The sequence below is a fragment of the Vollenhovia emeryi genome, unplaced genomic scaffold (assembly GCF_000949405.1).
Source record: "Vollenhovia emeryi isolate VEMERY1.0 unplaced genomic scaffold, V.emery_V1.0 DF939120.1, whole genome shotgun sequence".
Classification (NCBI taxonomy): domain Eukaryota; kingdom Metazoa; phylum Arthropoda; class Insecta; order Hymenoptera; family Formicidae; genus Vollenhovia; species Vollenhovia emeryi.
Genome location: NW_011967246.1, coordinates 2,882,769 through 2,897,741, shown reverse-complemented (window position 1 = coordinate 2,897,741; position 14,973 = coordinate 2,882,769). Strand labels below are relative to the sequence as shown.

Genomic DNA, 14,973 nt, shown 5'->3' with positions numbered 1-14,973 from the left:
TAGAACAATGGTAGAGACAATCCATCGTATTTCAATGTAGTCCGGCAAAGTATCTTTTCCATAATCCTCTAAAGTGTACAATAACTAAGCTCGTACGATTTGTCTTCTTAAGACAACAGTAGAAGCAATGTCTTCGAGCGACGTGTGAAAGAACGCGGTTCATTCGCTCTTCGCAGGTGACAGCCTTGAGAGAGGAGCTCGAGAAGGAAGAGTTTTATGTGGAGTATCTGGAGAGATTGCTGGCCGACGTCGAGCGACACAAGCAGCTGGCCAACAGTTTCGCCGGCGCGAGCACGAACGCGGCTGAGAATAAACAGGAGGCGACGACGGAGGCGCAGTCTCAACAGGATCCTCAAGCGCCGGAGGACAGCCTGGCGGACTCCGCGAATTCGCCGAGTTCTCAGAACGTCGTCGGGCCGTCCGCTCCCACCTTGACGGAACGGGAGGACAGCAAGTTTCCAGACAAGTGCGTGTCCGAATTGAGCTCGACTCTCGGCGCGGCTGGCAAGCGGCCGAAGAGCGAGATACCAAGGAGTCCCGAGAAAGTGCCTGAACTTAGAAGAAACAGTGATCCAGATGTGCCAAGTAATTACGTTACAGTGATCGAAGTCACCGGGAGTTCGAAGAAGGACAAGAATGAGGAATCTCTCAAGGAAGAGGACGAGAAAGGTATTTTCCCGTATATGCATAAACCTCGTCCTCTTGTTGAACTTGAGAACTCGGTAATCTACGTACAATTGGCAGAGGAAAGATTCGAGCGAATGGATTTAACTTTTAATCTTACCCATTTTACGCAAAGAAAAGTTAAGAGTAATATAACATAATGAATAACAATGGCTCGTACGATAAAATCAAGTATAACAAAAGGGACTGAGAGCCTGAACAAGGTTGTAATGTCCGATAAAGTTACTTTATTATAATAGCAAATGTATACATACGTTTCCGTCCTTATGGGACCATCTTCAGTGTAACGAAAAAAATTACAAATACAATTAAAAATATATATCGATTACGCAGTCAGTGATATAAAATTGTAATGAACTAAGAGACGGTGGTACAAAAAAAAACGCGGCGCAAGTAGATATAACATCATGAGTCAAAAAGTAAAAAACAGTAATAGTCAGGTAACGGTAAAAATAAAATAGAGTACAAAACATAAACGGCGCAAGTGAATATAACACGATGAGTCAACAAGTAAAGACCGTAACAGTCAGGCAAAAGTTAACAGTCTGATTTGGAGCTTCGTACGCCAATTGTATAAATTATTTTCTGATGCACGCGAAATCCAGAAGTAATTGCCATTATTTGTTTACCACTCAGACTTGGAAAAGGCTATCAATGAAGATGGCGAAGACGGCGACGCGGAGGCATCGGAGGAAGAGCCTTACTACGACTCGGTAGCCTTGGATCAGACTGGAGAGTACGTTTACATTGACGCGCGCGTTCCCACTGTCAATAGTAACAATGGTAGCAAGGCGGCGAGCCGAAGACCACCCTCGCTGCCAGACTCGCCGGGCAATCAGAGTAATTATGTCAACATCGATTATTTTATACAGTAAGTCGTTTGTTATCTCCCGCCTCGTCAGATCTCGCTTTGACTGGAGCACACTGGGACCATTAACCACGCGGAGTACAAGCGCCTCACCTACGTCGTTCGTTCTCTCTAATATACGTTTATTGGTCGAACGCGAGTACTCCCGGGTTAAGGTGACGGAATACGTGTGTGTGATCGTGCGCGTTGCTTTCAGACACAGAGCGGCGATGGACAGCGAAGACGAAGAGGGTGCCAGTCCGGCGCCCCCGATTCTGCTGCGTGCTCTCAGTACGGACAACGAGACCGGCAGCAGCGACGCCGAGCCGCTGAGTCTGAGCGAGGGTAGCCTGGAGTCGCCGACCCCGACGACGCCGCGCAGACAAGAGAAGAGCAAGGAGCGCGAGGACGACAGGACGTCGATGGTCAAGTGTATCGTGAGCTCGGTATTGGAGAGCGAGGCTGTATATGTCGAGTGCTTAACTGTGATGTTACAAGTATGTCACTTTTAATTCGCATTACCGTGGTAAAACGTTATTTTGCAATACTTGCCCCATTTTTCTGCAGTATATGAAAGCTATTAGGGCAACTCTAACGACGTCTCAACCGGTCATTTCGGAAGAGGAATTCGGCACGATGTTCTATAAGATCCCGGAACTGCACGCTCTGCACCAGACGTTTCTGGACGGTCTTCGAAAGAAGGCGGAAAAGTGGGACAGCAAGACTACCATAGGAGAACAATTTAAGGTGATACAATTCGACGGTCTTAAGCGGGACGAGGTAGAGCTGGAAAACTGCAGTGTTACGTTGGTTTCAGATTATGGCCAGTAATATAGGATTATATGGTGCGTTTTTGCACAATTACGCCCGCGCGACCGATACCGTGCGACGATGCTCCGCCCATTCCACTCAGTTTGGAGAGATCACTAGAGACATAAGACTCAGGGGTTTCCCGAAGGGCCCGGGTCTGTCTCTGGAAGATCTGTTACACAAGCCAGTTGCTCGAGTGCAAAAGAACGCTCTAGTTTTACACGTAAGTAACTTGCCACACGTGTATCGGCAGCGTGTGTGATTTTTTTTACGATTCATAAAATCCTGATAACAGGCTACTACAAACTTCAGTTCTGGAAACACACTTTATTGTGGTACAGTCGTCTTATCTTATCTTGAATTTCGTAGCGACAACTTTCTTGTTTATTGGATTATTCCAGGATCTTCTCAAGCATACGCCAGTCAACCATGCAGATCATGCGCCCTTGTCGGAAGCTCTTGCTATGACCAGGATCTTCCTAGATGAATTCAATATTATTCAGACGAAGTCGATGTTTCCGGTAAGATTCGCGCAATAAATATATAATTTTATACGACATTGTGCGATTTATGGTTTTCTGTGCCCCACGTTTGATATGCTTTTTTTTTTGCACAGAGCCACGATAGAGCCCAACGAAGATTGGTGAAGAATTCGTTTGTGGTCGAGCTCTCGGACGGACACAGGAAGCTGAGGCACCTCTTTCTCTTCAACGACGTGATCGCCTGTGCGAAGTACAAAGCGTCTGGCAGGGATAAGTTCACGTTTGAATTGAAGTGGTACGTGCCGGTAGCGGAAGCCGCTGTTACGGAAGACGGCATAGAGCCACGCGAGGCCAGCCCCGCTAATGTGGTAGCTTTAAGGTAAATCAGCGAAACACTTATCTGTCGCGATATCTATCGTTGATGATGTAGAGTAGAACCTTATCAGTTGTAAAAAATATGCTATCGGATTAGTCATTGATTTTAAAATTAACCACTTATCAGAATAGATTATCATTAGTCATAAAAGTAATACACTAATTATATTCATAAAAAAGGCAAACGTTTTTTGTTTGATTGAACATCGACTAAATTACAAATGACTATCGGACAGGTCGCAAGCGTGTACAGTACGCGATCAAATTCTGTGGGAGGAACGAAACGACGAGAAGCGGATTCGACTGGGTGGCAGAGGTTCGGAGAAGAATCGCAAGAAACTCGCCGAACTTGAGGCCCAGCTGGTATTAGCCTCGCCGAACTTGGTTCTGCGCGTCGCGCACAAGAGTCAGCAGAACCGAGTACAAAATTCTTACACCTTCTTCCTGTCCAGCGAGTTTGAGCGCTCTCAATGGGTGGAGGCGGTAGAGGCGTTACAACAGGTTGTTAAGTCTCTCATTAAGGTTGTACAGCATAATATGTTTAAAAATATTGTCACGTCTCTTGCGCCGCAGTCGCTGACCACGTCACTCGCGCACTCACACGCGCTCCATAAATCACAAAGGATTAAGAAGAGAACGATAGATTTTATTACACGAGAGAACGTCCGCCTAGCTCGAAAACCAAACTTCGAATTCTCCAATTAAAATCAGTACAACTCATTTACAAAATAATTGAAATCTGTATCGTGGCGGGTTGTCGCTTTCCGAACGCGGGCGTAACAATATGATGAATTAATGTATTACGTGTATTATATTTGTTATGCTACATTTGATTGAAGAATTCATGTCACTGGTACTTTACAGGGCGGACAGCCTCCAGGGCAGCTACCATTGTCGATGTACGAACTGCAGGCTTGGGTCACCGCTTGTCGAACGTATCTGCAGACCGACATGGGCAGCTACCTGCTGAGGTCTGGACGCGACGAGAGCTTGCTACTGGGTGATCTTCATCTGACGCTGCTCGGTTTGACTCCGCCAGGCTTGGACAGAGTGGGTGATCTCTACATCATCGTGGAAGTCGACAGCTATGGACATTACTTCAAGAGAGCGCGAAGTCGCGTCGCCAGAGGTCAAGCTCCCATTTGGGGTAAGAGGAACCTTCGCTTCTGTTTCACAGGTTGTATTTGGTACTAATCCTCTTAAACGCAAACGACACGCGCTTAAAATTAAAAGTTTTTATCGCGATAATGTATTAATGTTTTCTACTTGATTTAAGTTTTTCTTTCTTTCATGCAGGCGAGACCTTTGTGGTAGAACTGGAAGGAAGCCAGAACGTTAGGATCTTGTTATACGAGGAATGCGGCACACGCTCGGTATTGCGAGGCAAGTGCATTCAACGATTGAGTAGATCTTGGCTCCAATCTGATCAGGTGGAAAGGTTATTAAACCTAGGACCCGCAACATTGGACGTGGCACTGCGTTTTGTTCCCAGCGAGGTCACTCTGAGGCGAGTGCCATCGGCCAAGCCACAAGGCTTATTCGGCGCCAAGATCCAGCAAGTTTGCAAGTACGCGCGATTTTATTCGAATTAGAATAGTTGGGAAATTAAAAAGTCAATTAACTTTCCTCTTCCTTCCGTTGAATTTTAATTAGGAGAAATTAACTAAATATTCAAATCACGAAGAATCTGCAATTGAAATGTACAAGTTTGTTACTTCCTGTAAAACAAAGTTTCTCCGAGTTTCTCGATTTTTCAATGAAATATTTTAAAACATTTTAAATTGAAAGTTAGCAATTATACTGTTTCGCAATTTTGCAGACGAGAGAAACGCGACGTGCCTTTCATAATAACAGCATGCGTGCGAGAGGTGGAGAGACGCGGCGTCGGCGAGGTAGGTCTGTATCGCGTTTCAGGCTCGGCGTCCGATGTGGCGAGGCTGCGCAAGTCGTTCGAGAGCAATTCGTACGAGGCGGAGCAGCTACTTAAAGAGGTACGTTTGTCTAGCATTTCTCGTAATTGGCAGAAGATTGGCAAGAGACTGTTCTGATGTTTGCAAACGTGGACGCGTAGGTGGACGTGCACTCGGTGACGGGCGTATTAAAGTTGTATTTGCGCGAGATGCCGGAGGCGCTGTTCACCGATGCTCTTTATCCGGCATTCCTGGAGGCCTTCCAAACGGGTGATCTATCACGGGGCGCTGCCCTGCGCCGCGTTTACGAGGGTCTGCCTGCCGTGAACAAAGCGGTAATCGACTTCTTGCTGGCACACCTGGCCCGTGTGAACAAGCACGAGGCGCAGAACAAGATGTCGCTGCACAACCTGGCGACAGTGTTCGGGCCCACGTTGCTGCGACCCGGCACCAGTAACTCGCGCAGCGACGCCAAGAGCCGCGATCCCTTGGCTGCCGGCACCGTCGACGTGATGGCGCAAGCCGGCATTCTCTACTGCTTCCTGCAGTTACACATTCAACAGCAGAACAATCAACCTCTCTAGTCGACAAACTCCCCTGATCCTGAAAGCGATTAACGTTGCCGTTCGATTTGAGATCGATAGGTAATTTGGCGACGGAAACTCGACCATTTTCTTCCCGACGGAGCAAACGCCGAAAAGACGATGTAATGGTGTCTGAAGAACAGCCTGGTAACTCATCGATATCGTTATACTTAATCTTACGATCGACCCACTTATTGAATGTCAAAAAGGAACGTAATTTCTGTTACCACAATGCCATAATGCCATAATGTGTTACATCATTTACATAAAAAAATAACTTGCGTAACGAATAATAGCATTATGAAAAGAGGGCTCATAATTTTCTACGCGTGTCTGAAGTCAGAAACTTTCCATTTAATTAAATCTTTTTATTTGCGTTAGGTGCAATATGAGAGTTCGCTTTGCCGAATGTTTCAATGAAATGACTGCAAGTTTTATTTTCATTCTTTTTATTAATACATTTAACTAATTAAATTAAATCAGGGAAACAATCTCGCCAATTTCCGTCCTTCAAACACCTGTCAGATGTCTTTTGTATTGCGCGCTGGCACAAATACTCCATTTATATCGTTGGTCTCTTTTGTAGTTTCGCGTTACATATCTCTTTTACGCAGCAAAGCCTGGAAGTATGTTAAAACGAATAGAGTGGCTTTGATGAAACCCTCCTAGGAGGATAAAACTCCTATACTCCATATGCGTGCAAAATAATATAGCCGAGCTGCTCTTATAGAACGTATATATAAAGCGTAATATCAATAATAATATATATATATATACATATATCTTTTTACTTTTGAGGTTCATAATATATTTTCTACTTCATATTGTCTGAGCGGGACAATGTCGCTCGCGCGCAATCAAATTGATGATCTTTTCTAAAATGAGATTTTCGACATAAAGAAGAAATGGTGCAGAAATTTCAGGTGAAAAATTGGCCAAAGAGAGAAGATTAAGTGATAAGTCGAAGCAAATTGGTAAAGATGTTACCTTTGTATATTAAAAGTGTCCTGAAAATTTATAGAGAAAAAAACGAGAGTTAAAGAATAAGAATCTTTTAAGGGAGGATAAAAGGTAAAATAATAGAAAAGGGTAAGAAGGTAAAATAATAAAATTTTGTATAAAGTCCGAGATCGAGGTGTTTAAAGCCTGAAATTTGTGTACGGGACTGTGCTCTAGAAAATAAGTACTTTTTCACGTGACGTGTGTTCCTAGCAGAGAATCTAAATCTTTTTATACGAATCTTTTTGTATATCCGTTGCAGGAAGCAACCTATCGCCCTAAGTAATATGGACACTGTACTCTCGTGTACTCGTACAATAGCGTACATCTCGCAGAAACATTACAGCATTCAGCAGAATGAGAAAGAGAGAGGAGATTTCGCTTTTTTCTTTGAAGATATGCGGAGTTCAGGGAACGACGTTCCTCACTATGTGCAAAATCTGTTATACATGTATAATGTAATAATCGTCCATTCCATTTGCTCGAGTTTTCTAAGAAGAATCGAATCTTTGCACCAAGAAGCTCGGAGCTCTGACCCGAAAAGACATACGACTGCAAGAGAGAAGCTCTCCTTATTCCGTCAAGGCGGTATTTTTCGACAGTAATTTTGATTAACGTGAATCCTTTTTTTTTTATTACCGTCTAAATGCAGCTTAATAAGATGCCAAAGAGAAAGGTATGTTCCCACGTGTGTGGAGTGTCCCAAAGATCGTAGTTCATATATAACAATCTTTTGGAAAGAATAATCTTGTTACGGAGAAGAGTTGAGAATTCAGAATCAATTTATTCTTGAGAAATTTTAAGTTTCCTTATTTTACGAGAAAGTGTATTTTAAATCACGAAATTTTCAGTAATCTTCAAAATTAATTTTCTCGAAAGGGGAAGAAAAATACATATCCTAAAGTTCTTTTTGCACGAAATACTGTTAACTAATTTAATTAATGAGATATGATTTTTGGAATACTCTGCAGTAAAAAAATATATTATAGTCGATAATGAGAGACAAAACACAAACACGCGAGTTTAGCGATACAAGTTGATGGAACTTAGTACAGAGTGTTTTGCGTATTATGCCAGGCCGTCTACAAAGTTTACAAATTACATAAAAGAGAAAGAAAACGAAAAAAAGAGCCAAGTCTGACGAGAGTGTTCGATAGAAAACGAAGACGTATAGGAAGTATTAAATTGTTTATGCTCGAACGAAATAGGCAACTATTGTATCTCGTGCGTATGAACGCGTGCGTGTTTGTGCTTGTTTGTATGCGTGTATTATCTCCCCTTACCCCGTGTATGTATTATACCGTAAAAAGAAATACCGCATATACCAAGATTAATTTTGATATCGTCGTTTTTAAGGGACGTTCGTCTTTTTTTTGTACATTAATACGAAGTGTAAAAACGAATTTCCTCGACTATTATTTGTGTTATTATTAATATTATTAATATTATTACTCAGAGACAATTATCGTCACAAGTATTTGTTACAAGATTTGATCAAGCTAGCTTGTTCGCAGCGAAATGCGTACTGTACTGCCAAAAAGTGAAGAAACACACTTAAAGTGAACAAATATACTGAAGGTTTATAAACTTTTACATCGACTTTATGGATTTTTTTACGTCTCGCCTCCACGGGATGTCGTCGGTCAAGTTTTAATGTCATGGAATCCTCTTACAAACATCCAACAATCAAGTATTGCAACGTATCGAAGGAAGCAAGTGCCAAGTGTTTAAGGATAAGCATTGCAATTTCAGAGAAGATTTTAATGAAGTAGCAGACAACGCTAAATTTGATATGCCCTGGATTGGAATTCTTTAATTGCTTGCTCTCTTGAAATTTCGACACAATGGAATGACCGACTTAAATTTTTTAAACCACTTGGTTACATCTGGTTTGAGATGTCTTCCTGGATTGAAGATTCCAGGCAATCTCTGGCTGGCGGTGGCAAAGGCAATCTGACGGGTGTGGCCGCGATATTATTCCACAAGCCGGGTAATCGGGAGCCATCGGAGCCGTTGCACTGCATCCCTGATAAACCAATTGAGAATAGATTGGAAGAGAAGGAGAGGAGAGAACTTTACGATATCTGGATTTTGAAAATTATTGCAGAGATACATATGTACTAAGACTTCATCGGTAATAATTAAAGAAAAAAACATTTTTCCTATGTCGTTAAAAGTTGCTATTATAGAATATAAGGGAAAATTAATGGAGTTATTTTTTATGCGTGATTTTTAACTATTGCCTACGAACCTAATGGCGCAGCTTCGTAGAGATCATGAAGAGCCTCCACGCGGACCTTGGTCCACTCGACGCTCTTGTAATTCGCCGAGATGCCCTTTTCCGCACTGGTCCCTTGGTTTTCCCATTCTCGCATATAGCGGAAGTACGTCCGCAAAGCGTCGTCACTTATGGCACTCTTGCACACCTAATTGTAACATGGAAATTCGTATGATGATCAGTTGTTATGCGAATATTCATTTTTTTCAAATAATCGATTAATGCGAACAAATGCACTTATGCACTTGGTTAGTTTTTTACTTTACTTGTGAATTAAATTTACCTCTAGTTGCGCATTGGGATAGTAATGAATGTAATTAACACACATCTCGTCGGATATAGCAAAGCCGCCAAGAGTCACGTTATCTCTTTCCATAGTGTTGTAAGTGCATGTAGTTATCAGGGAATCCCCCTGCAAATTTAGTTTTTGTAATAAGAACACTCTTTTTATCATTATGAACATTAATGTATGACGTAAAGCTATTTAATTGATTTACTCGCATTTACTATCTACTTTATTTCTACATATTTGTTTTCCTTAGTTAATTTTCTTACGGGCAGAATGGTCACCGGCTTCGGCAGCAGTCTGATCTCCTGGAAATGAGTGGAGTAATGATTGTCATAGTTCAACGGCTGCAGCTCCTCACCGTCCCTTACATGACGGGTGGTGACTTTGGTGCCCGTCAGATGCGTGTGCAGTTGAGAGCCGAAAACGCGAATGCCACTTTGGGGCAATCCGACTCCGGTGCATTCCGCAATGCAATGACCGGATAGCGTAAAGGCTTCCTGAAAGAAATTGCCGAGACCTGATTTTAAATTTGAAGAGTGCACGTCCAAACGTCCGCCTCTTTTTTTTTTTAAGAAGAGATTTGTAGAATCGTAATCGCGTACTTTTGGAGATAAATCAAATGTATGGATAAATATTAGACATATATATTTAATCGGGTTAAGAATTTATTCGTTACCTATGTATGTATGAGATAAAAAGTATATTTATTTAAATAATTGTTATGTAGAGATGTTTATATAAATGTAAAATTTTGCAATGCGAACTCCATGATTTCGATTAACTGTTTTATTACGTGCGTGAACTTATAGTCGAGAATTTTTATAAATTACAATCAATTAGTTGTTTTACCTGTTGTGGAGGTATGGCCATCTTGTCGGTGTACTCGAGACCGAGCTCGATGACACCGGCGTCGTACTTTCTGAGAGTCTTGGTAAGAACAAATCTGATTCCGGAGGAGTCAACGACACCTTGGTGTAGCTCGGGATTATTGTAATGCACCTCCAACATGATGTACGGATTGAAATTGGCCCCGCCGATGGATAGACCGGCTTCTTCCGGATATACAAACGCGTCGGCACCCATCGCCCATGCTGCCAACACCTTCTTGCAGATCTGGGTGATTTAACATGAATGAACTGAGTTAAATTTGGAAGTCACGATCGAAGATATGAGTTTTATTCTCAAAAGAAGAATCCTCGATGATTTTTATTGAAGACCGACGATATGTTTCATAATCGAGAACATAGACCAACAATTTAAGTCAGAAAATCAATAAGTTACTCTGTAATTTGGAAAATCTAAAATCCTTTATTTTAATAGAAAAGAATGTTTGAAGTGGGTCAAATTCTTAATTTTAATGAAAGGAGCTATTTTTTTAGTTGTTAACGTATACATCATCCGCTGTATAGACATGAGAAGACAACTACCTGCGTTTTTTCGGGCCTATCTGCTCCTTCACAGGGTCCATTGTACATTGGGACTTCTAGATCCACGGGTCCGGCGCAATGAAAGATTTCCATGTGATGTACAAGATGTTCGTTACCCGCTTGAACAGCTGGACCAAATTGCAGGATATGATGCCTACCAGTAAATATTTCTTCTGTTTATTTCGTTATACACTTACATTTATTAAGTCTTCAGAATAAAGAATCCAATTAGTAAAAGCGTTAATAAAAGATCTAATTGGATTTTGCATTAAGCAAACAATTCTGGATAAATAAAAAGTCATTGATCAAGTATGCAGATCTCACTAGTTTACTGCCAATACGCACTTCTGACTTAATACCGACGGCAACTTATGCACACGGCACCAATAGGTGGTCTCCTCCTTCGGCACTTGAACCCGATGGGCGAGTAATTCCAGCTGCCAGGAATTCTCGGGGAACCTGGGCTTTTTATGGGACGCTCTTTGTAACTCGGTACGAGACATGCCCGACGATTTTGCGTCCGATGTTTCAAGGCCGGCCAAGGAGGATAGCGGTCCGTGACCGCGGAGCCACACTAGGTGCGTGGTACCTTTCTAAAAACGAACATTTCATTCCACAACTTCTTACGATATAATTTCTGGTATCCCTCAGATGGAGCATGTCAGTCGAAGGCTCAAATTTACTGCAAGGTTTGTCTCGCATAAAGTAGACTTAACAATCTCGATTCTTCCAAGTTTTCCGACGATTGTTCCGTGTGATATTAAAATAACACGATTTTTGTTTTAGACGCTTCGAAATTTCTGCAAGTTTTCAAGTCACAAATACACAAGTTGTACTCACCTCAATGATATAGTCACGCTCGTCGCAAGTGTCGAACCTGCGGGAGAATGTGAATTTCGTGATATTACCACGTCTTTTCCACTCGAAGCCCTCGCAGTCTTGCTGAGCGTCCAGATGTAATTTCCCGTCGGCATCCGCCCACGAGTCCTGCCGATTATCAGTAAGAATGAAAACAATATTTTCTTATACAACGATTTAATGCTTCACATCACTGAATATTTTACTTGAAGATGAACTTGTTGGTGCCAGTCAGACCAGAAGAGACAATAATCAGCTGGTTTCAGTTCTCCATAGTCGGAAAATCCGATCGCGAACCAGCTGTTATTATTGCCGACGAAATGAACTTCCACGGTCACCAGTTTGTTCATTAGATCCACTCTGAAAATCGGTGACGAATTGAATAAAGTTATGACACTGATAGTCTTCAAGTAACTAAACGTCAAAAGAGAAGTCACGAGTCATCACACGCATGTTTGTTTGCACAAGTTTTCAAGTAATTAAAATTAACATTCATTCCTGCAAATAGGCGATTACAATGATGAACGATCTTATTCGAAATCGCACCTCCAGTGGAAGGTCGCCTCCGAGCCGAGCGGAACTGTATGCACCGCGTCCCCAGCCGCGTTTTCACCGATCGAGGACTCGCTTCGGGACCAACCCGATTGGATGGTCGCGAGAGCGACAAGCAGAAACAGCATCATCGTCAACATAATCAAATCCTCGTAAAATCTTCCTACGAAGTAATCCAGTAAGTAAACCCGCCAAGTGTCGCCGATTTGGATTTTCGTTAACTCGAATCTTGTGCCAAAATTATCCCAATTTTTTGAACGGTATTTACGAGGTTTGCAGTGTTGTATTGCGAAGTCCGCAAAGGGTGGATTTGCACTGAGGATCCTTACTGCGAACTTTCGTAACCCGCAGGATTCCGCGCTTGCGGAAACAACGCTAGATGCGCAAGCTCGGGGAAACTGGTTCGAGCCACTCCTCGCTCTTTATCGCGGTTCGTTTATATGTAGGAGTTCGTTTATACGTTGTTTAAGCTGTCCAAGAAATAAAAGTGTGTAAATTTGGTCTAACTTCTCATCCAACTTAAATTTTGTTTATTACAGAATATTTAAATATTTGTATTTCTGTTTAATGTTGTACACATATGTTCTTCAAAAAAGTAATGAGGCAATTTATATATTATTCGTTTAATGTAAGTTATTTTTCTTTTTTTACAGATATTGCGGTACAATAGAAAAGAATCAAACATTTTCGCACTTTTTCGAAATGAATTAATTTTGTTGAATTATGAATTTTGATCCGTTCCCGTTTAAAACATTCTAAAATGCTATAATAATGCGAATATTTAAAAATATTAATTGTGAGTAATACAGAGAGGTAAGGTTTTGATTTCAAAGTAAAATTAATTTATATGAACGTAATCTCATCCTAGATTGATTAGGAAGACGGCGACTATTTCCAATAACTTGATTGATAAAAGAGAAGAGAATTAACTATCGTAGATTGCTAATTTAGAGTCTGCCTCTGGCAAATCTTTCGACACAGTTTATAAAAAAGAAACTCAACTTTTTTAATCGCTTATAATTTGAAAGCTACAAATATCTTAATATTAATTTGATATTTAATATCTTACTTTGATTTGATTACTTATAAATTATTAATAACTACACTTTTCGCTACTCAAAGATTTATGCTATGTGTAAATATTAATCTCCGTTCTTGGAACATATTTTCTACTTTTGAATATAAATTCATAAATAAAAATTGATTTCAGATCGATTGAAGAATCTGCGATTAGAATTACGGAGGGTTTCTTACGAAATCCTGTGTGGAGAAAGGGAGACCGTCTTCATATACGAATATATTCCGAGGAACTTATATTGCATTCCATTTGTGGGGCGTGCTTTGCAGCCGGACTGTAATCAAGAAATTCCACTGAACTTATTGCAGCTGAGGCTCTTTATTACGTGTTATTAACGGAAACAATTCATGCGAGGGAGACTAATTTTAGGAATGTCGATTGTGAAGTAAATATGCGAATTATATTTGGCTGTGTTTTTTGCACTGATCAGCGTCACATCTACTTATGCAGTAAGTAATCAATGAAACGTGCGAACTGTCACATATTGAAATGATTATTATTAGATTATTGCGTACGAGAAATGTATTTTGAAAATGTAGTGTCGCAAAACGCTTATCACGAAACACTTTGTGATAATCTAGCATTGAAATATGATTCTTCTATGAAAGTTTCAGCACTTTTGTAAAGTATAGTTTTTGTAGTTTTCAAGTTACGAAACGACATATTTAGACGACTATGTGAAAGAAACTGGAGAAGTTTTTTATTTTTGATGTGATTGATAAGAATCTGCACTTAGATATTTTATACATTTTATCGTTAATAGCTTCATAACGCGCTTGTGAAATGCCTACGGCAGCTGTTTAGCTGCCCTCGCTCAACAATTAAGACTCTCAATTAGAATCAATCATAGCTCGTAAAACTATTTCTCACAGTAAACAACTATCGCTCGTAGTTTTAGAAGATAGATATGACAGGCTGGATTTAAGAGACATTCGATCCGATCCTTGAAATCAATATAAAATTCCTCATATTCTTCCATGTCGCTGTGGACAGTAGTAGACATATTGAAATGAATTAAAATTGAATTCAATGATTTCTTTACTTGACTTCTTTATCATTGTGAATTATGCTCTTCTTAGATTTATTGCCATATATGTATACGTGTCTAAACTCTTCGCGTCAAGTTCCTTCGGACGTTAATGGCATTCTGTTGCTTCAAAAATTATGATCAGATGTAAGAAGTTATTTCATTCAATTGGGTATATTTTCTTTTATCATTTTTCACGTATATTTCTCATTTGTCATTCGTGTAGAAATGGAATTAGAATATATTGTATCACTAGTTTTTGTTCTTTCGACAAAAGTTAAATACCAACAAATATTTTTTTAGCAATACTATAAAAAAATATGACAAAAACTTATGTCGTCACCGATTTTTGAAGACTGCAAAAGTAAATTTGTAAAAGTAGTATAAACATTAATAGACGTTTTAAAAATATCAATACATACCTACAAAAACACACCCAGCGACTAATAGTACACGATTAAACGATGTCACGCAATAAAATAGCGCTCATAAAACGACAGCATTTTATACCAGTACTTCAATTAATATTTATGTATGCATTAACATTTATATATACTTTCAACATCTTCGTATGATTTATGACTTTAGTTTTTACACTTCAGTATCTCCCGCAGGCTTGAAATATAAACAGCAAGATGTAACAAAGTGACGATTTGTGATATCAGGTTTAAGGTTTTAATTCCATTTCTACATGATGAATGTAATAAATAAATGCAGCACACACGCATCTCATAAAACTATGGGATTACAATTCATAGCTATAATTAATCTTA

General features: G+C 40.4%; 2 protein-coding genes and 1 long non-coding RNA gene across 5 annotated transcripts in view; 2 read left to right on the top strand and 1 right to left on the bottom strand.

Annotated features, from left to right (window-relative positions):
• Positions 1 to 8,280, top strand: part of LOC105570584 (active breakpoint cluster region-related protein) — a 10,698-nt gene extending 2,418 nt beyond the window's left edge. The window contains exons 2-13 of the mRNA XM_012027898.1: positions 177 to 669; positions 1,321 to 1,555; positions 1,749 to 2,028; positions 2,099 to 2,278; positions 2,349 to 2,564; positions 2,743 to 2,862; positions 2,958 to 3,202; positions 3,435 to 3,699; positions 4,063 to 4,345; positions 4,495 to 4,765; positions 5,018 to 5,189; positions 5,270 to 8,280. Coding sequence (XP_011883288.1) covers positions 177 to 669; positions 1,321 to 1,555; positions 1,749 to 2,028; positions 2,099 to 2,278; positions 2,349 to 2,564; positions 2,743 to 2,862; positions 2,958 to 3,202; positions 3,435 to 3,699; positions 4,063 to 4,345; positions 4,495 to 4,765; positions 5,018 to 5,189; positions 5,270 to 5,692 — 3,183 coding nt within the window. The 3' untranslated portion in view covers positions 5,693 to 8,280. The remainder of the gene's footprint in view (positions 1 to 176; positions 670 to 1,320; positions 1,556 to 1,748; positions 2,029 to 2,098; positions 2,279 to 2,348; positions 2,565 to 2,742; positions 2,863 to 2,957; positions 3,203 to 3,434; positions 3,700 to 4,062; positions 4,346 to 4,494; positions 4,766 to 5,017; positions 5,190 to 5,269) is intronic.
• Positions 8,281 to 8,437: 157 nt separating this feature from the next.
• LOC105570585 (tyramine beta-hydroxylase) lies at positions 8,438 to 14,717 on the bottom strand. Of its 3 annotated transcripts, XM_012027899.1 has the most exons (13): positions 14,623 to 14,717; positions 13,350 to 13,447; positions 12,364 to 12,565; positions 12,090 to 12,258; positions 11,750 to 11,903; positions 11,526 to 11,672; positions 11,031 to 11,278; positions 10,686 to 10,839; positions 10,108 to 10,371; positions 9,525 to 9,755; positions 9,253 to 9,381; positions 8,943 to 9,117; positions 8,438 to 8,717 (listed from the first exon to the last, which is right to left on the bottom strand). In XM_012027899.1, exons 4-13 carry the CDS (start codon positions 12,233 to 12,235, stop codon positions 8,572 to 8,574), a joined length of 1,794 nt encoding a protein of 597 aa, XP_011883289.1. In that variant the 5' UTR covers positions 12,236 to 12,258; positions 12,364 to 12,565; positions 13,350 to 13,447; positions 14,623 to 14,717; the 3' UTR covers positions 8,438 to 8,571. The 3 variants fall into 3 exon arrangements, with proteins under 3 accessions (XP_011883289.1, XP_011883290.1, XP_011883291.1); XM_012027900.1 differs by lacking the exon at positions 13,350 to 13,447 and having other exon boundaries at positions 14,623 to 14,712; XM_012027901.1 differs by lacking the exons at positions 13,350 to 13,447; positions 14,623 to 14,717 and having other exon boundaries at positions 12,090 to 12,511.
• On the top strand, positions 12,579 to 13,449 carry LOC105570586. The gene is made up of 2 exons (XR_001009596.1): positions 12,579 to 12,908; positions 13,306 to 13,449. It is a non-coding gene; the product is annotated as an uncharacterized LOC105570586 (long non-coding RNA).
• Positions 14,718 to 14,973: the final 256 nt, after the last annotated feature.